This window comes from Erythranthe guttata, chromosome 14 (genome assembly GCF_056151865.1).
Source record: "Erythranthe guttata isolate IM_541 chromosome 14, IM_541, whole genome shotgun sequence".
Classification (NCBI taxonomy): domain Eukaryota; kingdom Viridiplantae; phylum Streptophyta; class Magnoliopsida; order Lamiales; family Phrymaceae; genus Erythranthe; species Erythranthe guttata.
The window spans coordinates 16605898-16630686 of record NC_142546.1 but is presented as its reverse complement, the minus strand read 5'-3'; the positions used below and the strand labels follow the sequence as shown (position 1 = coordinate 16630686).

The window sequence follows — 24789 nt, the reverse complement described above, 5'->3', positions numbered from 1 at the left end:
TATTACTTTCATGATGGGAGAAATTTTGTGCTTCAATTGAATAGTTTGGATCTGAAAAATGATTAAAAAAATAGCATTACCATGGAATAAAACCTGATCTTCTTAAGGTGTGTTATCGAACTCTTGTCTATATATTCCGGTCATTCTTGAGTTTCAGTTCAGAAATTTACATATTAGGACAAATAGAAATGGCTAAGAAAAATTTAGATTTTTTTTTTAAAAGGACGAAACATAAAAATGGTGGAATGATGATTAAGAATTGGAGGAAAATGATAGATAATTAGAGAATTGCAAATTTGCCCATCTTTCAGGTTTTCAGCAAGGAGCAGGTAATTTTTATAAGCCAAAAGTGATTTGCGGTATAAAGTGCCAAACAATTTATGTTTAAAGGGTGCAATCAGCGAATTTCGCAATTTAAGGGTGTAAAGTGCCAAAAGGATGTAATTCAAGGGTGCAAAGTGCCAAAAACCCCACAAAAACATATACGAAAGAGATATATATACATTAATTTTGTTTTAGATTCATCAAATGTATACCTACTCTTTAAATATCAAATGTTTTAGTGCAAAATATTTTCAACAATATATTGTAGAGTTAAAATGATACAAATATACATGTAAAAAAAATCAAACTACTAGAGCTCGATTTGTATTTACCTCGATTTTCAAACAAACTCGAACGCCATAAAGTTTGGTCGGACTAGATTTGTTACACTCGTAGATGTATTTCAATAAATTGACGGCAAAACGAAATGCCAAACTTTTACTTGTATCGAAAGTCCCGAAAAAAAATTCGAAACAACACAATTTAGTAATTTGATTTAAATTCATCCAAATAAACATTTGCCTAACAACGTCATCTCTAAGCTCCGATTAGAATTCTAATAGTCGTATAAAGTCTAACTAAACACTATTAAGATAGTGGGACAAAAGGCTAATCACCGACGTATTGAAAATATTAATAGCTCGAATTTAAGCAATACCGTATATAACCTTTCTCGGAAGCAACTCCGAAAAAGCAGCTGATCAGCGGAATTTCAGAAACCCTCCAAATATTAATAGCTCGAATATCGTATTAGCTTTCCCTGTATTTGCAAAAAAAAACGATATTCACGTAATTATTTCAAATCAAATAATTAATGACATAATCATATAAGCCGATACACAATGTCTGAAAAAAACAGACCTTCCGGAAAGTGAGGAAGAAATTCGACATTTTCTCAAGGGTTCTTTGGCACTGAAGCAAACACCCTTTTCCGTCAAGCATCTCTTTTCATTTTATATATGCATCCTTCGAATCGTGCTTCGAACAAGAAAGTAATAATGACAAATAAAAAATAAATTAAAAAATCGAATTTTGATAAAGTTAATTAATCGAAAATAAATACTATCATGAACTTTCAAGAATGGCATTGAAGGAAATAAAACTTACCGAATAATCGCGAATTTATGTGGTAAGCTGCAAATCGCGGGCCTCGTTTACTTGTACCTCTGGCTCGAGTCCCGGAAACTGACCTATATCATATCCTTTAAGTTGTTGAAATTCATTGCGCAAACCTACAGCAAAATCATCCGGGCATGTTCCGTCGCTTTGCAAATAATCAGCAATCTGCACAAAAATAGATAATTAAGTTATCGATTCGTAGAAATCGGATAAATATAATTACTTGTATATAAAATAAGCAAATCAACAATTTCATTTATATTTATCTCTTCGATTTAAATAACTAGCCATCAATTGCATTCCATGTGTCGGATAATTAATCATGTATCGACTTGTTTCTACGTTTCATTTAGAATTTAAAAAAAAAAAATCTTCCGGCTAACCATGAGAGAGAAAGAAGAGAGAGAGAGAGAGAAAAACGAGAAGAAATACGTGATTAGCAAGACCCATGCCACTTAAGGCAGCAGATTCTAAGCTAGATCCCAATAGCCAATCACCGCAAATGCCAGCTCGTCCATGAGGATCGAAGATGCACGGAATCCCGGGAGAATTAGTTGGAAGAGCTGCACCCCTATAAGTTTAAAATAAAACAACTCATTCAAAATTACAGATCGTTTTCATCTATTTTTCAAGATATTATTATTATTTGTAGCCACATTACCATAATTGTAGTCGAGTGTAGAAAGGCCGTTTAAGTGAGTTTTTGTCGAGCCCTAAAGAAATCTCAACACCTTGAAACATGGCTTCCTTCACCTTTTCTGCTGTCGTAGTGGGAATACTTTCCTGACAAACACCAAACACAAATTGAGAGAGAGAGAGAGTCATGGAGAGAAAGAGAGAGAGTCATATATATATATATATATATAGAGAGAGAGAGAGTCATATATATATATATATATATATATATATATATATATATATATATATATATAGAGAGAGAGAGAGAGAGAGAGAGAGAGAGAGACATTAAACTGACCTGAGGTACTTTATTCTGCTTCCCAAATGCCGCCGAGCTGAAATAGGTCCAGCAGTGGGGCCCACCGCTTTGCGAACCGAAAAGTTTTGCAGTATTATTCGCCATCCACGACAGAGAATCGATTCCTTTAACAAATGCACCTTCAAAAGGAATCGGAAGAGGATCCTCATAAGCTGCCATAAGTGCCCATATTGAATTCAAATCGAGCCTCTGTTATACAACACAACACATTTTAAATGTAAAAACAAAAAAAACTATAGACATTTGAATAATCGGCAAAAAAAAAAAAAAAAAAACGGGTAGCCACTCAAAGTACCTTCATTTGTCTTGCGATTAAGGGTAACCCTGACGAAGAAAGCAATCGATTCGCACATTTTCCTGGTGTGACATACGACAAGATAGTGCTTCACATTTACAGATACTTTTTTTTTCCTACAAATGCCGAAAAGAATTGACGAAGCGTAAAGTACGGAAATACTCACCATTGTGTGCAATAACAATTGCGTCGAACTGTCCACAAGGCTTTCCGTTTTCGCTCAAGTACCACGTCCCGTTATACGGCTCCAGTTTACTAATCCAGCATGGCCGAACCACATTCACCATAGAAGTCTGTAATTTGTCAATCACTAGTTAACTACGTTTATGATAAAAACCGAATATCAAGAAACGAGAAAAATCAATAATTAACATCATGAAACAAATATAAATAGGCTGATACTAAAATCTTTCAAAAAGATTTCTCCAAAAAAAAAAAAAAAAAAAAAAAAATCTTTCTTAAAGACATAAGTATCCTTTCAAGCCACAACTAAAAAAAACAAGTTGTATAATATAAGGCTTCGTTTGGTTGGGGAGATTAGCCATGATTAACTAAATAATTGGACTTTGTTTAATGTTTGGTATCCCCAGTAAATTGCGGGTCGACCCGCAAATATTATGTTATCATGGCTTATCTTGCATTCTAGACATGTTTTTTATTGGATCATCGAAGGTCCAATAATATAATTGGGTTTCATTAAATTATTTAATCTTATCCTGACAACCAATCAAGGCCTAAAGATACAAAATTATGTAAAACAATGTTCGATAATAAGAATACACACCTCGGATAATATGGATTCGGAAAGAGGCCTCATTCCGTTAACACCTATATATCTTGGAGGAGACGAGGGAAGTGGATTAAAAGAGCCACATTCGAGCTCTCCTATTGGTCCGTTCCATTCACGAACAAGATCCTTTTTAGTCCAAAGATCGACCATCTTAGCAAATTCAGGATCGGTAACTGTGAAGAATTGGGCGGCATGGTCGAATATTAACGACTGCGGATCGACAGTTCGAGTTCCCATTCTTCCTCCTAATCCATGAATTCCCTGAATAATTAGAAACTTGTATATGAATATAAACCTACAAACCAAATTCAATTTAATTTTATCATTCCAAAGTCGGACAAAAAAAAAAAAGAAAAAAAAACTTTCTTTCCAGTTTTCAAGAATGAAAGTCTCGTATTTTATTCGTTAAACCATCGTTCAATCAAGGTCTAGTATCGAATTTCTTCGAACAATTATCTCTTGTGCATTCTTCATTTATTCAGCTGCACTACATTCTCAATAACCGTTACTCCGGCAAAAAAACGGAATCCAAGAAACTCGATTCGGACACATTCAATTCAACTGATTTTTTTTCTCATACAGTTAAACCTCTATAAATTAATACAGTCGGGATTAGGGAAATTCAATTAATTTAGAGAATTATTAAATTATCGAGTTAATAATTTAACACGTTTTTACTGAGTCGGAACCGAGAGAAATTACTATTTAATCGAGGTTATACTGTAGTATTTATGAAACCACCAAATTCCCAACAACAGCAAAATCAAACAAAAACAATCAGCTAATGAACAAATTCAACACATTCCCATAAATTACGAGGTGGGCCCGGAAAATGGATAACCGGAGGGAACAAACCGTGTCGAAAACAGTAGATTTGATGCCCCTCTTCTCCAAGTAAAGAGCGCAGACAAGACCAGACATCCCACCACCGATGATTCCGACAACTGGGTCACGCGATATCGGGGACGTGAACTCCACTTGCTCCTGGCTGAAGCTTTTCTTGATTACCGACCGCCTCGAGAAACCGTGCGAAGGTTTCCTTCTTGGGTTCCTCGAGGGTTTCCTCTCGGACATATTATTTTTATTATTATTTCTACCGCTTTCGTCGGCGCTGCTGCAGCGGATGTGGGTTTGGCGGGATTTGGGTTTGGCGGGAAAAATGGGGAGGAAGGGAAAAATGTTGGCGGAAGGAGTGAGGGTGATGGAGCGAGTTATGGAGGCCATCGCCATTTTTATCTGTGTGTGTGTGTATGTGGAGGGAGGATAACTGTTTTGCTCTTTCTTCACCGTTTGTATATCTATATTCCCCTCTTTCTTTGCCTTCAAACAAGGGTTTTCGGTGATTATAGTGTCCTCTCCTTCAACTATGTATTGTCTTACGGGTTCATTCTTGCTTAGAGCAACTCCAATGCTAAACATCAAAATTGAATTATCAAATATATTTGAGATAATATTTTAAAATATATTTAAAACTCACCAACTTCAATCATAGTTATCAAATTTTATTATCAATTGGAAGTTTTTTGGTGATTTTTTTTTTAATTGTCACATGTCAATTTGTGAATGGTTGATAGGTGGTTAATTTTTTGGTAACTCATTCTGCAGGAAGTATTTTTAGATACAAATAGATGAAATATCAAAATACTAACCCATTTTGATAACACCATTGGAGAACATAAATTTTTAAATTTTAGGAGTCAAATGGTAGTTAAGAGATTTGATAACTCATTTAATAACTCCATTGGAGTTGCTCTTACGGTGTCAAATTTACCTACTGAAGAATGAGTTTTTTCTTAAGAGCAACTCCAATGCAAAACATCAAAATTGAAATATCAAATATTCATTTGATAATTAAGATAATATTTTAATATTCATTTGCAATTCATCTACTCCAACCATTGTTATCAAAATTAATAATCAATTGGAAGTTTTTTACTGATTTTATTTGTAATTGCCACGTGTCATTTTGTGATTGGATGTTTAGGTGGTTAATTTTTTGATAACTCAATTTCCAGGATGTATTTTTACTTATGAAGAGGTAGATTATCAAAACTGAAATGATTTGTGCAGGCACATATTAAACAGTCAGGCACATTTTTTACCATTCTTCAAAAAACAAAAAGTGAAAAAAATCAAAAACTCTCTCAACCTTTCGATTTTCTTTCGCAAAGCCCATGCAAATCGTCAACAGATCGGAGGTAATTTTTACGTTTTTACGATCCTCTTGTTATGTAGATTACGAATCCGAAAAAAAAAACGAAAAAAATCGGACTTTGGCCTGCTCGTGTAAATCCACACGAGCAGGCCTTGTTAATTTTTTTTTTTAATTGCTCGTGTTAAAACACACGAGCGATTGCAAAGGGCTCGTGTGATTTCACAGGAACGCTTTTCAACCGCTCGCGTGTTTTTATACGAGCATTTTTTTTTTTTTTATAAATTTATTTTTTGAATTATAAGATGCTCGTGCAAAAACATGCGAGTATTTCAACAGTGCTCGTGTGAAATCAGACGAGCACTGTTGAAATGCTCGCACGTTTTTGCACGAGCACAACAATTTAATTTTTTTTTTTTCATTTCATTATTTAAATGCTTTTTTTACAAAAGGTAAATAGTTATGGTAAAAAGGTAAAAAATCATGGTAAAAAAGTGTCTGAATGTTTAATTTGGCATGCGTATATTATTACCCTTATCAAAATACTTACCCATTTTGATACTCCCATTGGAATAGAAATTTTTAATTTTGGGATATCACAAAAGTAGTTTATGGGTTTGATAATCCATTTGATACTCCCATTGGAGTTGCTCTAAGACAATACATAGTTGAGGGTGGTTATAATTACGTAAATATAAGAGGATTTTCGTAATTTGAGTTTACCTCGGGAGTGATCGTAATTTACCTTAAAACTATGAAATGAAAATTTTGGGAACAATATTAGGGTAAGAGAAAAGGTAAAAAATGGTGTATACCAAATTTTCATATTGTTTACCGAATCAAAATATATGGTTTGGTTCGGTAATTTACCAAATTACCGAAAATTTTATTATTTTAAAAAGAAAACATTAATTAAAATTTGAATCTTTAATTATTTTTACAAATTTGAGTACAATGATAACGAATTGTAGTATAGTATTAATATGTATAAAATAATATATAACATAACAAATAAAATTATATAGATAATAAAATTTCGATATTCGGCTTACTGCAGATTATATATATAAGTGTAAATTACAACCACCCCAGAGGTATGGCCGAATTACAAAAATCCCCCTCTTGTTTAAGTAATTACAACCACCCATCAACTATAAATCTTCTTACACGTTCATCCGTGCGGTTTCAAATTTAGTGGAATTTTCGAGATTATATGGAATATTATCACATTTTTACCCGTTTTATCCAATGTTGTTAGAACCGGATCGAACTGGCCGATCAGACCGGTTCGACTGTGACCCGGGCGATAAAGCAGTTCGGTCTGACCTCTAAAACCGGAAAAATTGAAACCGGGGTCAAATGATAAAAATCCGGTTCGACCGGGTAAAAACCCAAGAATCGGCGAGTCAATCAAGGAACCCGGTTTTCGGCCAGAACGTCTCAAAACACCACTGATTTGGTTATTTGTGGCCATACTTGAGCAAACATTCACGGACTTAGTGGTGTGTGGCCGAATTTAGTCATGGGTGGTCGAAGGATTGGTAGATATTGTCATGGGTGATCGAATAGGGGTGGCTGATTACTGTACTTAAAGAATAAAGAATGAGAAAAATATAGAGTATAAGCAAAAGATATATAGTAAAAAGTGAGGTGGTGTACATAAAACTGCAAAATAATAGGTGGAAAATTAAAAATATAAAAAAAATACTATTTTTAAAACATTAAAAGTAATAAAATAATGACATATTAAAAAATATCAAAAACCCGGTTGAACCGGTTTGACCCTATAAGACCATGACCCGAATGGTCGACCGGTTTTATAGCCGGTCCGGTTCTGACAACGTTGGTCTTATCCCATTCGAACTCTACATTTTGAAGCAAGATGATCATAATATGTGTTTTTTGTCTTGTATATATCAGATGTGGTGCATCAAAAACTGTATTTTTACACAAAACGAGTACAAACTAGAGCACATTTCACGAAATCTAGATGATTATGTTGAATTTGACACCATAAGGGTGGAGGTGTAAGAAAAAATCATAGTTGAGGGGGTAGATGTAATTTTTCAAACAAGGGGGATTTTTTCGTAAATTGACCATACCTCGGGAGGTGGTTGTAATTTACCCAATATATAAATATGTATATGCGACGTAGAAGAAGAGTCTAAAGACTTCATTCAGGTGTTGTGCTCATGTCCTTAATCTCATAGTTGAAGATGGCCTTTCCGAGACTAAAGATATCATTGATGTTACTCGTGATAGCTTGGGAGTATGTTCGATGGTCAGATGCACGTTTTAAGATTTTTCAGAGATTGTGAAGCAATTAAACTTATCATGAAAGCAAAATTGATTGATGATTGTCGATCAAGGTTGAACCACATATACGACATGTTAGCTGCAGTAATAAAACTTAAAGGTTGCATCATTTTGATAGATGCTGATTAATTGGAGCAAGTGAGCTTGTGTCAATTGACCCAAGATCGAATCTCCTTACCAACAGTTTCTAGATCGAGTTTGTCACACGTAATTAGTCTGTTTACATCGCTCGTATGATTTGTAAGTTATTATACGAAAGCATAAACATATCTCGTATAATTTGTAAGTTATTATACAAAAGCGTAGATTTACACAGTACACCTATACAATTGGCTGCGAGTTCCTTCATTACCAAAAAAAAAACTACAAACATCTTAATTATCTTCACAATTCAAATACCAAATCCAACTTCCCAAATAATAAACAAGAGTCACACAAGACAAACTAAAAGCCAAATGAAAAGATGTTAAGGGCAATATATAAAACAAAGCAAAAATGTATGTGTTAAGGATATTGCCCTTTGTGTATATGTTAATAATAATAATAATAATACATGAAGAAAAGAAAACATTATAAGTTACACAAAAATATACAACTCAAGACAATCCAAACATCATTCATCCATCAACCGTTTCGCAAGTTAAACTTTGGACAACCAAAAACGAAAAATTAAATAAAGATTTTAATCAAGATTCGACGGCAATATCTGCTGCGTTCGCCTGCTCTTTGACGTAGGAATTTTCTGTCGTCTCTTTAATTTGCTGCGGGCGAATTTTGGGCTTAACGATAGATCCGTTTAGTTTTTGTGAATTGTTTTGATCCTTACTTTTGGGAGTGATGGGAGAGGATTTTTTCCGAACGAGTGGTGGGGAGGCTTTTGTGTTGGCTTCTTTGTAAACGCCCACGCTATGACGGGGTGCACGCACAGAGGATCCCTTCTCCTCGGGAGTTGTTCTCGTCAATGCATCGCCGCAGCTCTTTCTCCTTGTTAGGTTCGGTGATTTGGCACGGGTGACTGGATACTGCATATATGAAACAAATATAGTCAAAATTAAAGTTTTCGATTCTAAATATTGCAAAAATATCGGAGAAAAAGTTGGCTTCCAAAAAAAAGAAATTCCTTTGCACTTTTGGACGAAAGAGTGCGTCTCAACTCTCAATCACCCCCTGAACTTTGAAAAGTAACAAAAAGACCCTCGCCACATCAAGATTGTCCAAAATCTTTGTTTGGGAAAGTAACCTATCCACGAAACTCAAACCAAGGGGTAAAATTGTCTAAAAAGTTCCGATAGTGATGGTCAAAGTGCCACATCAGCACTAACAGATGGCAAACGGTGGGGCCTTTTTGTAACATTTTGTAGTTCAAAGGGGGTGAACGCGACACACTCTTTAGTCCAGGGGTGCAAAGTAAATTTTCCCAAAAAAATTAAAAATCGTACCTTTTTAAGCTCGACTTTAGGTGGAGGCCCTTCACGGTAGAAATTAGGGACCGGATTAGCTTTGTAGGCCATGTTCTTCCTCAACTGCTTTATCGCAGCTTGTTCCTCTTCCTACAAAATTCAGACAAGATTATTTTTCGACGTTCAAAAAGTCGAGGCTTCATAGGAAAATGCATTACGTGAGAAAAGAAAATACGTACCTTGGTTCTAGCTTCGTATTCAAGTTTCTCTTTCTCCAAGGCTCTGTGTTTCTCTTCCAACTTAGTGTAAAACTGTGAATGTTCGGTTCAAAGACGAAAATTATCAAGAAAAGAAAACGAAAAAAAAAACTAAAAATATTAACTCTTAAATTCGGTGCGAAAGAGTTACCTCCTTACGTCTCTCTAAACGGTCGGTGCAAGTGAATCTCGGTGCAACCGGAACCGTGATTCTACTTCGTACAGAAGTTGCAGTACTAAAGAGGGCTAAGGGAAAACTCGAATAGCAAGAGATTAAGAAAATAAAAGATAATCGGAAAAAAAAACGGACAAAGGATACGAGGAAGCCATGGACCAATTGTCTTCTTCGTCGTAATAACTTTTACAGCTCGGCATCAACTGCTTCTTCGGCATGAAATGAGAGTTCGTCTGAAAATAGAAACAGCCATCGTCAATGTACAGGGTCAAGAATACGAAATTAGATACAAAATAAAAATAAAATAAAAAATATTCATATGAAGTAACACACACACACACACACACACACACACTCACCTGCGATTTGTTTGCCGACTTTGGCGAATGCTCACTGGACTTTGGCGAATTCTTTACGCCTGAATCAGTGTCTTCTTTAGCCCCGTTAGCTTGGTTGGCAGAAAGGGTTTGCTTTTCGGCCTCGATAACTGGTTTAACGGTCTCGAAAGAATTTGCATCGACGGGAGAAGAAGGTGATGCAGGCTTAGCTGGCGAGGTCGACTTTTGAGGCTCGGCATCAATGATTTTCTCCTCGGGCACTAGCGCATCTTGTTTTTCGGTACGTTCGTTGATCGCACCATTAGCCTCGTTTTTTTCGGGTTTTTCTGGTGAGGCTTTAGGAGCGACGTGAACCGTACCGTTTTCGGGATTGGGCTTCTTGCCCGTGCGTAAGCCAGTTACATCCCTTCCCATTTGACTGCTTTAAAAATAAACGAAAAAGCATAAGTACAGTTTATCCGGTTTTTCGATATACTTCAAATGTTTGTTACGTACAAGGTAATCGAGAGACGATTATTTTTTACGTCTCGAAAATGTAGACTTTGAAAGATGCATTTACGAATAGGTAATTTGTACGTTTTATTAATGTCGCGTTCGTATGATTCTTAGATCACGAAAACAAAGAGAACTCAGAGTTTAGAATCAATTTAAAACAAGAAAAAAATATATATATATTTCTGGTTTTTCTCCCGTTTACTATTTCTTTTCGACATGAAGCGGAGAATGAATTTAAGGATGCAATCAAATTTTCCGAGGCTGAACAAACTCACTCAGCCTTCGAATTTTGACCTAATAGTCTCTCAAAACACTAAAATCGACAAGAGAATATTCCTTTAAATCGAAAGCATCAAAAAGGATATAACAAAAGACCAATCAAATGAAAATGATGGAAAGAAAAATTTGCACGAAATCTCAGGTGAATTGCATCGAAAAACGAAGTTTCAATAGGAACAATTGGAAGCTCAACACCCCACAAGGTGAACATGCCTTTAAATCGAAAGCATCAAAAGGATATAACAAAAGGAACAAACGACGAAAAGAAAAAAAAAAATTGGACAAAATTTCAGGTGAATTTGCAACGAAAAAACGAGGAACAATTGAAAACTCAACACCTGGTAACATTATAAATTTATAAGAACCAACACCCAACCATAGCAGCACATTAAAATCAATTTAAAAACTAAAATCACCATGAAATAAATAAATTAATAAAATAAAAAAACCCCTGATTTTTCGAAAACCTTAAATTAAATGAGAAATGCAGCATTTCTCACTCCAATCAAGCCAAAAATCCCTCCTTTATTCAACATATAAACATAATTTCTAGAACCCACTTCCAAACACCAAAGATTATCAAGAAAATTTACAGAAATTAAAACATAAACCTCGGAAGAAACAAACCCAGAAGAACACCCACCTCTCTCTATGTAATAAAAAAAATTAACCAGAAAAAGAAGAAGCCCAGACTCAACAGAGAGAGAGATTACCCACAAAAGAGCATGCAGATCGAACCAAGAAGAAATTCACAGCACAAATAAAAAGGGCTAATTTTTTTAAAATCACCAACCTAAATAAAATAATAAAAATAATAGATAATAATTAAGGATTTCTTACAAATGGGTTTCTCTTTTGCTTCTCCGGTTTCCGATCTGAGCGACAAGATCTCGAAAAAAAAAAAAAAAAAGGAGCACCACCAACACCACCACCACCTTCTTCACCGCCACCACCTACAACAACCCAAAAAACGTGAGCACAACTTAGTAGTTGTTTCTCTCTCTACCCAACAACGGATGTTGTTGTTGTTGTTGTGTTCAACTACGTATTTTTCTAACCAGCAAAATTCTCTCTCTCTCTCTTCTTTTCTTTTTTATTTCTTTTAATTTTTTGTTTCAGCTTTTTTTTGAGTCCTCTGGTTAGTCTCGAATGGCGAAACCGCTTATGTCGGGGGTGTTGCTGATTTATTGCCTTTTTTGTTTCTCATTTTTTACTTTCTTTTTTTATTTTTTTATTTTTTTAATTTACTTTAGGGGAATATGTTCTTTTTTTCTAAAAGACAAATATAATGGTTTTAAGAAAAAAAAGAATTTATAAAACGAATTTTATTATTTTTTCATTTATATATTAAAAAAAGGGAAAATGGTAGTGAAGGAACTCCCAACCAGTCATATATATCTATTGAGTAAACTTACATTCTCGTATAATTTTTATTTTCATGTATATTATTTAAATTGTATGTTCATCGTGTTATTTAATGAGTTATGTTATAAAAAAATGTAGAAAATTATTTATTTTTATTAAATGAAATTATGCTTCTATTATACAAGTTTATAGTTTTGGAATTTTAAAAGGTCAAATGCAAAAATTAAATATTGTATTGAATTAGTATTCTCATATTTGAATCCATATAAATTTGTTAGAGGAAATTTAGAATTTATTCTTTTTTTTTCCCCCTATTTTCTTCTTCGTATGTATTTTAATTTTTAATAGAACACAATCTATGTTTACTAGGGACTAAAGTGAAAGATATATGTTATGAGGGATCAAATGTTTACAATTTAAATTATTCTTTTATATATATATATATATATATATATATATATATATATATATATATATATTCTCTCTTAACCACTAATTGTAATGTGTTATTTAACAGTTTGTTTAATGCTATAATTAATGAATATTTTACTTCGTTTCTAATTAATTATATTTTTTCAGCTTTGCACAAGTATTAAAAACGTTGATAAATGTGTCTTGAGTTTAGGAGAAGAAAAAAAATACATTAAAAACAATAAAATAACCTTATTCGTTTAATACTATAATAAGCGAGAATTAATATGTAGAGTGTAATTAATAAGATTAAAGCAGGTATGGAATAAAAATATTTATAAAAAACATAGTAATTATAAAAAGAGTTTATTCTACATGTTTATTGATAACTAACTACTTTGTCCATGTCAACACATGTATGTTTAATTTTTGTATAGTTTTATGACTTTATCAATTGTAGAATATAAATAGAGTCATTTAACATGGAGGAGGAACTTTATGAAAATTCAAACATGTACATTATATTATATTATATTATATTAGTTATATTATATTATATTATATTTCAATTTATGTATATATAGAAAGTAGAAAGAAAGAAAAGTCAAAAAAGTAGTAGGGGTCGGAATTTGAATTTGATGAAATTATGAAAATGGTGAAAGTCTTTCACACCTTGTGGGGCCCTCTTCAATTTATTGCTGCTATTATTTACTTAGCAGGTGGAGAGTGGAGTATATTTCTGCTTTTACTTTTTCGTTTTGACAATATTATTTTCTGACCCCTCAAGTTATGACCAAATCTTAAAGTGCCCCCTTATCTTTCATTGTATTTTTTTTCTTTTACTTCATATCATATGTAACAATTTTGGTTATCGCGTCACTCTTTGGGACACACAATTTAACAAATTAGCACAATTTAATTATTAATTTTGATTAATTATTACATGTGTCGTGAAAAAAATGTTATTGTGTGAGTTCTGATTCTCGAAGTATGAACTTAAAAAATAGTAAAAGTATTTGCAATGATATTTTCTTCTCTATGGGAAATATGAGTGCTAGTAGCTTAGCTTGTAAGGTAATTTAGTTGATGCACTAAAAGGGCATATAATTATATGACATAAGTTTGAATTCTATTATCAATATTTTTTAGGTCGAGCTAGTTATGCATGACTTCTGCATGTTATTTCTCTCTGTGTGATTTATAAACTATTGCACGAAATGTAAATTTAGCATGTTATTGAAAAAAAATGGAGTAGGGTAGACAAGAAGAAGATAATTAAGTATATAGTTGTATTTCTTGAATTTCTCATTACCAAATTTTATATAATTGAGATAAGGGTTTAAACGATTCAAGTACTTTTTTTTTAATTTTATCGAGTTTAAGAAATCATGTTTGAGTTTGATTTGATTAGCAATCGAATCATGTTTGAACCAATTTTAACCTCAACAAACATAAAACGAGATTGAGTACCTTGATCCTTTAATTTGTACATATTTCAATTCTTTCATTATCGAGCTAAAATTTGACGAACTCATATTTTGTCGAATGAAAATGTGTGTTTATGTTTAACTCGTCAATTATCAAGCATGAAAAACCTTATTAAATAATCGATATGCATTAAGAAATAAAATCGAGTAACTCAATTTTAATCAATCAAGTCTTGAACAATCAATCTCGAATCAAGTATCGAGCAAGTTAATTTAAATTAAAACTCCAAGTATAAATTATTGTATATATCAAATTCTTTTAATTGAACTCTCATAGATAGAAATATTAAATATACGAACCAACATTACAAATGAAGTTCATGTGTTGAGGTTGATGTATGTGAATATGGTTAGGGTAGGTGTGGTAGGTTTTAGTTACTAAATACTTACTAAAAGGGTGGTAACTGAAATAATGTTGAGTTGAAGGGGCGAAAGTTAAAAAGGGAAAGATGAAACTATATTTATTAAATTGAAAATATGTGGGGCTAAAATGTAATAAACTCCAACCTCAAAACCTAACTATTTGAATGCATCTTGTCAGCAAAAACGAGTCAAACTTACCCGGACCCGTCTTAACAATTAACAAATTATTCGAATTCAATGTTGAAACATTCACAATGTAATTTTTTATTTCTTTTATTCGCATTGGTTGAATTTATTATAGTTTTTCTTTTAATTTGATGTACATAATTACATATAGGGTAAATTACGCCCACCGTTGAGGTATCGGAAAATTACGAAAAAAACCCTTCTTGTTTGGATAATTACCGTCACCCCCCTCCTTTTAAATATTTTTACATAAAATTTATGCAATTCGGTTATTTACTGAACCGAATCTTATATTTAGTTCGGTAAAGGGTATGAAATGTTGGCGTACTAGAATTTTGGTTCGGTTTTACCGAATTAACATCCATTAATTTACCTCTAGAGTGGTCTTTTTCGTAAGATAATACATAATTGAGGGGGTGACTGTAATTACTGAAATATGATATAGGTTTTCGTAATTTAACCATAACTCAGGGATAGCCGTAATTTACCCATATATTATATATATAAATATATATATTAAATATTTAATATTGAGAAATTCAGGTCACTCCGACCGACAAATTACTTATTAAAGGGCCTCGTGTGTCTATATATGTCATGTGTGCGTGCGTGTGTATACATGTGTGTTTGTGTGTGTGAGAGAAAGGAGTATAGTCCTAAAACATAAATTAGTCCTAAAACATAAATTGACCATTTATATTTTTTCAATGATGTCTTTTTTTTTTTTTGGGTTGATATGAAATGTCACGTCGCGTCACTAAATTAGTGAAAAATCGAAGTAAAATTCAACCTTATGGATATCCCACCACGACGAACTATCTGCATTCAACATTTTCGACAACGAACGACTCACCGCGACGAACCAACTTTTACCAATATATGAAATTATCATTGGTTCAAAACTTTTTTAGGTCGAATAACAAAGTCGGTCACATAATGGGCCAATGAATAAATAAGCATATTGCTTTTATATATATAGTGTGCTTTTATGAATTAAATATTTATATTTAATAAATAAATATATAATTAACTAAAATTGGTAAATCGACTTATGATTCACATTCAATTAAAGAGGTTGGTTTTTAAATTAAATGGGTGGTGAACGAACATCTTCACATTCATATTCATTTAATTTCATGGAGCCTATGCTTTTAATTTGTAGAGTCGTTTTAAGTACGTGATACCTATAAATATGCATTTATGTTTTATCTTAGTAGTCCCTCTACAATAATATATACTTGAAAATAATAAATTGATTTAGGGTAGTATATGATGTACAAATTTAAATACGAATGTATGTGTAAAATTTGTAAGCTCTCGAAAAGTATTAAATTGATATTTTTTCCTTGAGAATTAGTTTAATTGCAAAATAATGAAAATAAGTTGATGTTTAGAGCTTATTGTTTGTTTTTTTTTTTTTTTTAAATAAGAAGATTTTATTTAGGGGCTGTTATAAATATATGTTCATCATGGACTACTTATTCATAAAGAGGACCAGATTAAAAATTATTTTACAAAAAAATTCAGACAAAGTTCAGAGGTGTGTAAAAGACTACCATACCATTTCACATTTTAATATACATCGATTTCATCCCTTTAATCCAATTTGACCCCAAATTTCACCAATTATTCAATTTTGACCCATAACCTAAAGTTGACTCCAAGTTTGACCGTCGCCGTCGGTCAGCCGCCATTTATCGCCGGTCTCCGGTGTTGAATACGGTAGTATTACAATAGTAGGTAATAATATTACTACTTTGACCGGTCAACAAATCAAACAAAATAAGAAAGCCAAAAAAAAATATTGATGTGGTTGATAGTAATATTATTGTGTTTATAGTAATTTTTAGTGTCGACCACAGTAATATTAGTGTTATTGCTCAGCGGCGGGCGAAATTAGAAAAACAAAGGATAAATATTTTTTCAAAAAATAAAAAAAGGAAAGAAAAGTTAACACCAGAAAGTGGCTAAAAAAACATAAAGAAGAAAAAAAGAAGTCAACGCTAGAAACCGGCGGCATAAAAAAAGTTTGAAAAAGAAAAAAAAAAGTCAAAATTTGATTTTGTTTTAACAAAATTGATAAAATTGAAGTTAAATTGGAGTTACAATTATGAATTGGGTTTAAAAGGTTGGGGGTAATTTTGTCATGTACATTAAGTTTGCATATATTTATAAGGGCAAATTACGGCCACCCCCTTAAGATAAGGTCAAATTACAAAAAAAAAAAACAACATAATGTTTCGGTAATTACAACCACCCTCACCTATCTATTATCTACACGTCTATTCTTGCGATGTCAAATTTACCTACTGATATAAACGTTTTTTCGTAATAGAATATATATATATATATATATATATATATATATATATATATATATATATATATATATATATATATATATATATATATATATATATATATATATATATATATATATATATGAAGAGTGTATATGTAATTACCCAAATATAAGAGGTTTTTTTGTAATTTAGGTCGACTGTAATTTACCCTTATTTATAACATGTATTAAAGAGGTGGACTTATTAACAAAAAAATATATCACCTAAACCTACAATATTTAATGACCTAGTCACAAAAACTCCTTTTATTTATTTCGATAAGATGTAATCTCTTATTTAATTTGAATAAATTTATCATAATGTTTAGTCAAATCTACATGCCGCAAAAGCACTACTTGGTCCTACGTCGGACCATCGTTGGCCGGCCATGATTTGTTTTTGTGTTTTTTTCTTAATTTAATGCAACATATATAATTTGATTAATTAGATTATTTTTTTTCCCTTCATATTCTTCTTAATTACATTATAATGAGCGGCTTAGTTCCACTTTGCACCCTAAAAATATACCAGTTTGGCATTTTCCCCCACATAAATAACTTATGGTATTTTACACCCTTAACACATGTTTAATCTTTCAAAATGCACCATGGTCTTCTTTTAGGCCATAATTTTCGTCGTTGACTTAATGTATGATTGTCAAAGGGTTATTTTCGTCTATTCGATTGACGTTTTCTTCGGGTGTAAAGTACTAATCTGTTTTCAAGGGTCCAAGTGTTGAACCTACCTTTTAGAGGGTGACAAATGAAAAACAAAATTGTATTTTCATACAATTAATTGATCATTTATTCATTAGCTTGTATAGATTTATAATTCAGCTCCTTTTTAGATAAGGTAAAATAAAATTATTGAATTAAAACAATAGATTTAAAAACGAACAAAAGTTATCAAAAAGAAAAAAAAATATATCACATAACTTCAAGTTGTAGAGTGAAGAGACGAAAATGACCCTGTCAGCAATCAACAAATAAGTCAACGACATAAATTATGTCCTAAAAATAAATTAGGTTTCATTTTGAACGATTAAATATGTTTCAAAGGTGTAAAAGACTATAAATTATTTTTAGGGTTACAGAGCGGCAAAATTTATATTTCGAGAGTGCTAAGTGGAATTAATCCAACAAATTTGAGACGTGAATGCATTTTCTTGCGATCACAATCAAGAGGAAATAAATAAATAAAAATGATAATGATTTAAATAAGATAAGTCTAGACAATTAAAGTATTATGTACTATCATTATCGAGTATTAATAATTCATAATTTTGTCTTTTGGGAACCCTAATTGGCAATGAATTGCCCACTCACATTCTTTCACGTATTCAAAAATCGCACGCTTTCATTTGCAAATACATATCCAAATTCAAATTGACTTTTCAATGCAATAATCTATTTAAGTTGCATTTGGAATTAAATGTATTCAAGAACCAAATAAAAATAAACATAAATCAACCAAATTATTCCCTATTAAGTGGAATTCAAGTTCATTAGAATAATTCAAAATAATTTGCATTACAAGTTAAGGTTTGAACCGATTTTTTTTAGTGAAATTATTAATGAATATAATTTAATGTTAAATTATAGGGCAAATTACGGCCGCCCCATGCGGTATGGCTAAATTGTGAAAAAACCCCTCTTGTTTGGGTAATTACAACCACCCCTTAACTATGTATTATCTTACGAAAATTCCTTATAAAAGTAAATTTAAGAATGTTAAATCGGTAAACCCAAACCGAAATTGCGGTACACCTACATTTCATACCGTTCACCGAACTGAGTATACAATTTGGTTTCGCAAATAACGGAATTACATAATTTTATGTATAAATATTTAAAAGGAGAGGGTGGCTATAATTATCCAAACAAGAGGGCATAATTTGGCGATACCTCAGGAGGTGGCCGTAATTTGCCCTAAATTATATTATTAACGAGAATACATAATTATATGTTGTTTAGTGTTATTATAACGTATTATGATCTAACAAAATCTAAAATAAGCAGGAAATTGGAAAATTTTGTCGTTGAAATCGGGATTTTGCTATACTCGGTGAAATACACCGGGATCATGCCCCATTGATCTACACATAAGAAAATTATATTTTTATTTCCTATATTTTTGTTATCAAAACCTAGGAAGAGCTCTATGTGGGTCCTTTTGAAATAATATAAATACATGGTCGATGATTAATTGTTAAAAAAAAAAAACATTTCAATGTATAATTAATTGTTTAAAATAATTGAAGTCAAAAAATGAAAAAGTAGTTGCAATAGACATTTCAATATAATAATTAATAAAGAATGATGATAGCTAAAGCCCACTAAAAACTTGTTGACTTTTCATTCTACCCTTTGGCAAACCAACGTTTTTTGTACCAATATTTGAGATGTGAACATGTAATAAACACATGTTAAATAAATCCTCAATTTGCTCAATTCTTTATTACTTGGTAGTATTATTTTTTTTTTATTATTATTATTATTATTATTTCATTAAAGAACGATACTTGTCGCCTTGTATTTGCAAAGGTAGTGAACATGATTCACGTGCCACAAAATAACGGTGCAATTGGAAGCCTATATGCATTTGCAAAGACAATTTTACATTTTTAATATTTCATTTTTTGGTTGAGTTGTTATTGTCGTACTTTGAGAACGACAAAAAAAAATTATTTATCGAGTTTTAAAAATTGTGTTTGAACTTGATCTGACAAGTAACCGAGTCGATGTTGAACGAGAGACGAGCACAAATGAAACTCGAATAACTTGCATCTTTTATACATATTTTATAGTTTTCTTCTAATGATCAAGTTCGAGTTCGGCGAGTTTCATAACTTATCAAAGGAAAATATGTGTTCAAGATTGGTTCGTTTTAGTAACGAAACGAGCTCAAACGAACTTTTAACGATCGATCTCGAATAGAGTATCAAGTAGTTTGATTTACTTTTCTACCCTACTACTTCAATTAGAGATTATGATAGAGATGAACCAATTTAGATATAAAAAAAAGTAATTCTTTTTTTGATTGATTCTTGAATTATGGTGAATCATATATGTTGGGACTATTAACAATAAATGCATATGTTACAAAAAATAGATAGATTTTACATTATCTTTCAATTTGATTTAGCAAAGGCAATGTCTATTTTCATAATATGAATTCAAAACATTCATAATTTGGATGTGAATGAGTTGAACAATTCATACACACATCGTTTAATTAGTGAACACTTATATCTCTAAAAAGTGGTTTTCGCTCTAATAGTTTTGAATAGTTTATATACGTGCGTTAAAATACGAAGGCTTCATATTCATGAGAATGAAAACCTTATTTTTTTTCACTCTTTCATATATTAAAGGATTTCATTTAGATAAGAAAATGTTCTATACTAACGGATTTGGATTCCAATTCAAGAGATCTTGTAACACTTACTAATGATCACTTTTAGATTAGTATTACATGACCCAAAAAAAAAAGCTAATTATAAATACTAATATAATCTGATCCGCTCTTCATACATAGATAAACTTGGGATTTGCGATCTTAAAGGTAAGATTAGGGGTGTAAACGAGCCACGCTCGAGCTCGAGCTCGCATATATTTTGACGAGCTCGAGTTCTCTTAGTATTGTTTTTCTGAGTTCGAGCTCGAGCTTGAGCCATTGTGTGCTATTTATTAATATTATTAGAAATTTATTATGATAAATTATAATAATAAAAAATTGAAATAAAAACAATGACCTGTAATTTTTTATTATTATTTATATGAATTGATTATTTATTTTATATTAATTATATTTAAAATTAAAAAAAAAAAAAAAAAAAAAAAAGCTTGGTAAGATGAAAGATCGAATCAATTGCGATCTTAGGGCCTAATTCTGGTGCCAAAATGGACTTGGCTTTGCCAAAAGACCTGATCTCTAAAAGCTCGGCCCGCAAGACAATTAATGGTTCATTATTCCATAATTATTATTTACAACCCAAAAATAAATATGGTGAGTTTCATACATTTATATATTTTAAAAAGTATTTAATTAATTTTACTAAGAATTTATAAATTGTTTTTTTTTTTCTTTCAAAGAATAGAAAGACAAATGATGTTTTTGTAAGTCATGACGTGTTGTTTTATGCTCAAATGTTTGAATTCAACTTTAGTAGTTAAACTGGTTGAAGAAAAAATAATAGAGAAATTAAACTCAAAATTAAAATTATGTTATCTATATTTGAATTTATTGAATTAATCATTTTATTAATGTTTAGCTGTTTACAATTAAATTATTTGGCCTAGCAATTGAAGGAGGTGTTTAAAGTTTTTCCATTAGGAGTAGAATATTTCCCATATCACAATTGTAGGGATAATCTAATACATACATAGAATATATATAGAACTTCAAGGTGCAATTTTTGTAGGGATAATCTAATACATACATAGAATATATATAGAACTTCAAGGTGCAATTTCTCTAGATATTCATTAAACAACGTGTAATTCGATCTCAATCCTTCATTAGGGACTGGTCTTATTTTTATTATAAATAGAGTTATTTTTCACAAATCAATCATGATTGGGAACAATGCAAAATATTTTTACCTGAATAAGTCATTGTCTAAGTTAGATGGTTAGCATATCTAGTCTATAAGGTCAGGACTCAAGGTTACTCATATAATTGCACAAGAACCTTAGTTAATGCTCGCATCCAGACTTCAACATACAAATGAAGATTATAGGGACATAAGCTTTGTTCGATGACAAAAGTAATTGTTTTTTCTTACCATAAGCTTTGTTCAATTTTTTTGGATGGAAAATAGCATTTTATTAACCCACTCAGATACAAAATATAAGCGGACAAAAGACGCCTCACAACCCAATAGTTCAATATTCTTAACTAATTCATGAGTAACCTAAATTCTTAGTTGGTATATATCGCATTCATGGGCGGAACCTGCTAAAATAGTATTTTGTTTAATTTTAATTAAAAGTAGTATATATTATAATTTTATCGTATCTCTAAGCATGAAAAAACAAGTGAAATGCTTTTTGGGTTAGAACTTTACTATTTGCAGTTTATACCCAAAAACACTTCTCACACTACAAGTCCTCTCCCACTCACTCCCCCAAACCGAAACATTTAAAAAAACAAATCGAATTCAAGCAGAAACAAGCCAAATTCATCAAATTTTGAGGTATTTTAAACTCCTAAACGTTTTTATTGCATTGGGTAGGAAATTTCGGTTGTAATTTCATGTTAAACAGCCCTACAAAATCGATTTGTCGGGTTTTTTTTTTTTTTTTCCAAAATTACGCTCAGTGAACGCCCAAACCGGACGTTCACCAGCATTTTTCACGCCCAGTTTGGGTGTTCGGAGAGCGAATGTGCGCCCGATTTGGGCTTCCTGTACAGGTTTGTGCGTCAGGTCTGGGCGTTCAGATACAAATAGCATTAGGTTAGCAATTTTTCAACTGTAAGAAGTAAGTAAAAAAAAAAAAACTAATTAATCAAAATGACTCTAATAATGTATTGCATGCATTTAATATTTTGAGGTATTGATTAAAAAAATATATAAATAAAAAGTAAATATTCACGAATTTTACTTCAAATAGTACAAATTTTGTCCATTTTATTTAGTATTTATTTATATAAGAATAAAAAACTCACATATATCTATATATAAATTACTTTTTGTTTTTCTCATCCTTTGATCGTTGAACAACACACACTTATTTCTCATGACCCTAAACTAAAGTTTACAAGGTCAAAAAAAGGAGCTATTATTTCGGATTTCCATTAATAAAATAATTATTTGGAATAAAATAACAATGGATGAACACTTTTGTTGAAGCAAGGCCTCCCATTTTCCCCACTCTATAGATAGTATATACCCAAAGTTGAGTAACTAAAAAAGCACTTATGTGATTAAATTTAAATTAAGCAGAAGCAGCAAACATAAGAAAGTGTGTGATTTAATTCCTTTAAAGGAAATTAAAAAAAAAAATGACAATGGCACCAGCTGCAATGAAGCAGATTAACAATGAGAATCTGAAGAAGAACAGGATTCAAGTTTCCAATACCAAGAAGCCCCTCTTCTTCTACGTCAATCTTGCAAAGGTTATTTTATATATCGTGTTGTCGAACTAAATTGTCGAATATTTGAAAAATTGACGACCATGGTTAATTAGTGATATTTTACGAACCCGTCAAACGGGGCTTTACGAATGAGTGAATGGTATAAGTGATTTTGTATTATGCTACTAGTTCTTGAATTCACGACGTTATTTATTTTTAATTTATGTATTTAAAAGTAAAAATCTACGTACTTAATTAATTGGATCTGTTTTAATAGCGTACGTAGGCAGCTTAGATGTTTAGAGAATTTATACCAGATATATTTCGTTTTTAAGAGAAGAATCAGATAATTGAAATATAGAGAATCGGATGATTGAAATATATCGTGTAACCTGTAATATTTTATTCTGATTCAATATGATTATATTTGAACGATTTTTCTTATTTGTTTAAATTAGCAGCTAACAATTTGTTGTTACAAACGTTTGTATTAATTTTTTTTAATTAATTGAGATTTTTGTTTGATTAAAACAAGTAATGTGGCTATTTTTAATATAGAGGTATTTACAACAACACACCGAGATTGAGCTTTCTGCATTGGGAATGGGTAAGAATACTTGTTCTTTAGCTCATTTTTATTTCATAAATTCTTTCATATATATATATATATATATATATATATATATATATATATATATATGTTTGCTCTTAATTATTTCCCAATTGTACTTGCAATTAATTTTGCCCTACTTTGTTACAGCAATCACAACAGTTGTCACAATAGCTGAGATTTTGAAGAATAATGGATTTGCCAAAGAGAAGAGTAAGTAATTTTACGGGCCCACAGTGAACGCTACATCGGGTGGATTATATCTGTTGTTTATTTAAAATTTACAAATAATTATATAATTAATCCGAACAGGTATTTTGACATCTACGGTTGGAATGAAAGATCAAGACAAGGGCCGTACAGTCAACAAAGCCCGGGTGAGTGTTTATTTTCTTCTTATTATATATATTGAATTAATAAATTTAATAATTGCTACAATTTAATTTTCAGATCGAAATCGTGCTGGAAAAATCCGAAAAATTCGACTCCCTAATGAGCGCAAGCCAGGCGGCGCAACCTAAACCGGCCGACGAAAAAGTTGTTGCTAATGGAAATGTTGTTGCCAATGGAGAAGCTGAAAACAAGTAGTTATATAATAGCAAGAAGATTATCTTTAATTAATTCTCTTGTAGTTAAAAAAAATGTCCATTGCCATAATAGTAACATTACTGAAATTATTTTCAGTATTGGTATGAGGAATAGCTGCCATTGTTATTTAAATTTTAATTAGAAAAGAAAAGATATATAATTATATATATATAGGAATGCATACATGATATGCTGCTAAAGATGTATGTGTGATTGGGAGGTGGTGTATATTTTGCTGCCCAATTAGGTTAACTTCTTGCAGTTTTTCATTTGTAAATTCTGAATTTTTATTATTATAAATATCGAGTTATTTGCAAATAATACTCCCGTGTAATCTCGAACTGTAGGAAAAGTCCATGTGATAAAAAAAATGTTCACTCAAACCCTTATATGCGTTTTAGTTAAATGCAGCTCGAATTCGT

The 24789-nt window shown here is 31.5% G+C and overlaps 3 protein-coding genes across 4 annotated transcripts; 1 reads left to right on the top strand and 2 right to left on the bottom strand.

Annotated features, from left to right (window-relative positions):
* Positions 1-746: 746 nt before the first annotated feature.
* LOC105965628 (FAD/NAD(P)-binding oxidoreductase family protein) lies at positions 747-4833 on the bottom strand. The gene is made up of 10 exons (XM_012990196.2): positions 4381-4833; positions 3520-3786; positions 2902-3028; positions 2736-2797; positions 2420-2629; positions 2105-2226; positions 1876-2014; positions 1432-1608; positions 1186-1302; positions 747-1084 (listed from the first exon to the last, which is right to left on the bottom strand). Exons 1-8 carry the CDS (start codon positions 4753-4755, stop codon positions 1447-1449), a joined length of 1464 nt encoding a protein of 487 aa, XP_012845650.2. The 5' UTR covers positions 4756-4833; the 3' UTR covers positions 747-1084; positions 1186-1302; positions 1432-1446.
* Positions 4834-8449: 3616 nt separating this feature from the next.
* LOC105965630 (uncharacterized) lies at positions 8450-12252 on the bottom strand. Of its 2 annotated transcripts, none has more exons than XM_088812867.1 (7): positions 11778-12252; positions 10185-10584; positions 9970-10058; positions 9802-9886; positions 9633-9704; positions 9433-9543; positions 8450-9015 (listed from the first exon to the last, which is right to left on the bottom strand). In XM_088812867.1, exons 2-7 carry the CDS (start codon positions 10575-10577, stop codon positions 8680-8682), a joined length of 1086 nt encoding a protein of 361 aa, XP_088668993.1. In that variant the 5' UTR covers positions 10578-10584; positions 11778-12252; the 3' UTR covers positions 8450-8679. The 2 variants fall into 2 exon arrangements, with proteins under 2 accessions (XP_088668993.1, XP_088668994.1); XM_088812868.1 differs by having other exon boundaries at positions 10185-10581; positions 11778-12115.
* Positions 12253-23014: 10762 nt separating this feature from the next.
* LOC105965614 (uncharacterized protein At2g34160) lies at positions 23015-24688 on the top strand. The gene is made up of 5 exons (XM_012990181.2): positions 23015-23211; positions 23728-23776; positions 23930-23992; positions 24092-24156; positions 24230-24688. Exons 1-5 carry the CDS (start codon positions 23098-23100, stop codon positions 24365-24367), a joined length of 429 nt encoding a protein of 142 aa, XP_012845635.1. The 5' UTR covers positions 23015-23097; the 3' UTR covers positions 24368-24688.
* The last annotated feature ends 101 nt before the right edge of the window (positions 24689-24789 follow it).

What these genes read in the sequence shown, in the direction of transcription:
- LOC105965630 (XM_088812867.1), bottom strand. Translation starts at nt 10,577, where the DNA reads ATGGGAAGGGATGTAACTGGCTTACGCACGGGCAAGAAGCCCAATCCC. An exon ending in AGTCGGCAAACAAATCGCAG is followed by an intron (nt 10,059 to 10,184) that starts GTGAGTGTGTGT and finishes TTCTATTTTCAG; the next exon opens with ACGAACTCTCATTTCATGCC. An exon ending in AATTGGTCCATGGCTTCCTC is followed by an intron (nt 9,887 to 9,969) that starts GTATCCTTTGTC and finishes AGCCCTCTTTAG; the next exon opens with TACTGCAACTTCTGTACGAA.
- LOC105965628 (XM_012990196.2), bottom strand. Translation starts at nt 4,755, where the DNA reads ATGGCGATGGCCTCCATAACTCGCTCCATCACCCTCACTCCTTCCGCC. An exon ending in CCGAATCCATATTATCCGAG is followed by an intron (nt 3,029 to 3,519) that starts GTGTGTATTCTT and finishes GACAAATTACAG; the next exon opens with ACTTCTATGGTGAATGTGGT. An exon ending in AATTGTTATTGCACACAATG is followed by an intron (nt 2,798 to 2,901) that starts GTGAGTATTTCC and finishes ATGTCACACCAG; the next exon opens with GAAAATGTGCGAATCGATTG.
- LOC105965614 (XM_012990181.2), top strand. Translation starts at nt 23,098, where the DNA reads ATGACAATGGCACCAGCTGCAATGAAGCAGATTAACAATGAGAATCTG. An exon ending in TGGATTTGCCAAAGAGAAGA is followed by an intron (nt 23,993 to 24,091) that starts GTAAGTAATTTT and finishes TAATCCGAACAG; the next exon opens with GTATTTTGACATCTACGGTT. An exon ending in GTACAGTCAACAAAGCCCGG is followed by an intron (nt 24,157 to 24,229) that starts GTGAGTGTTTAT and finishes TTTAATTTTCAG; the next exon opens with ATCGAAATCGTGCTGGAAAA.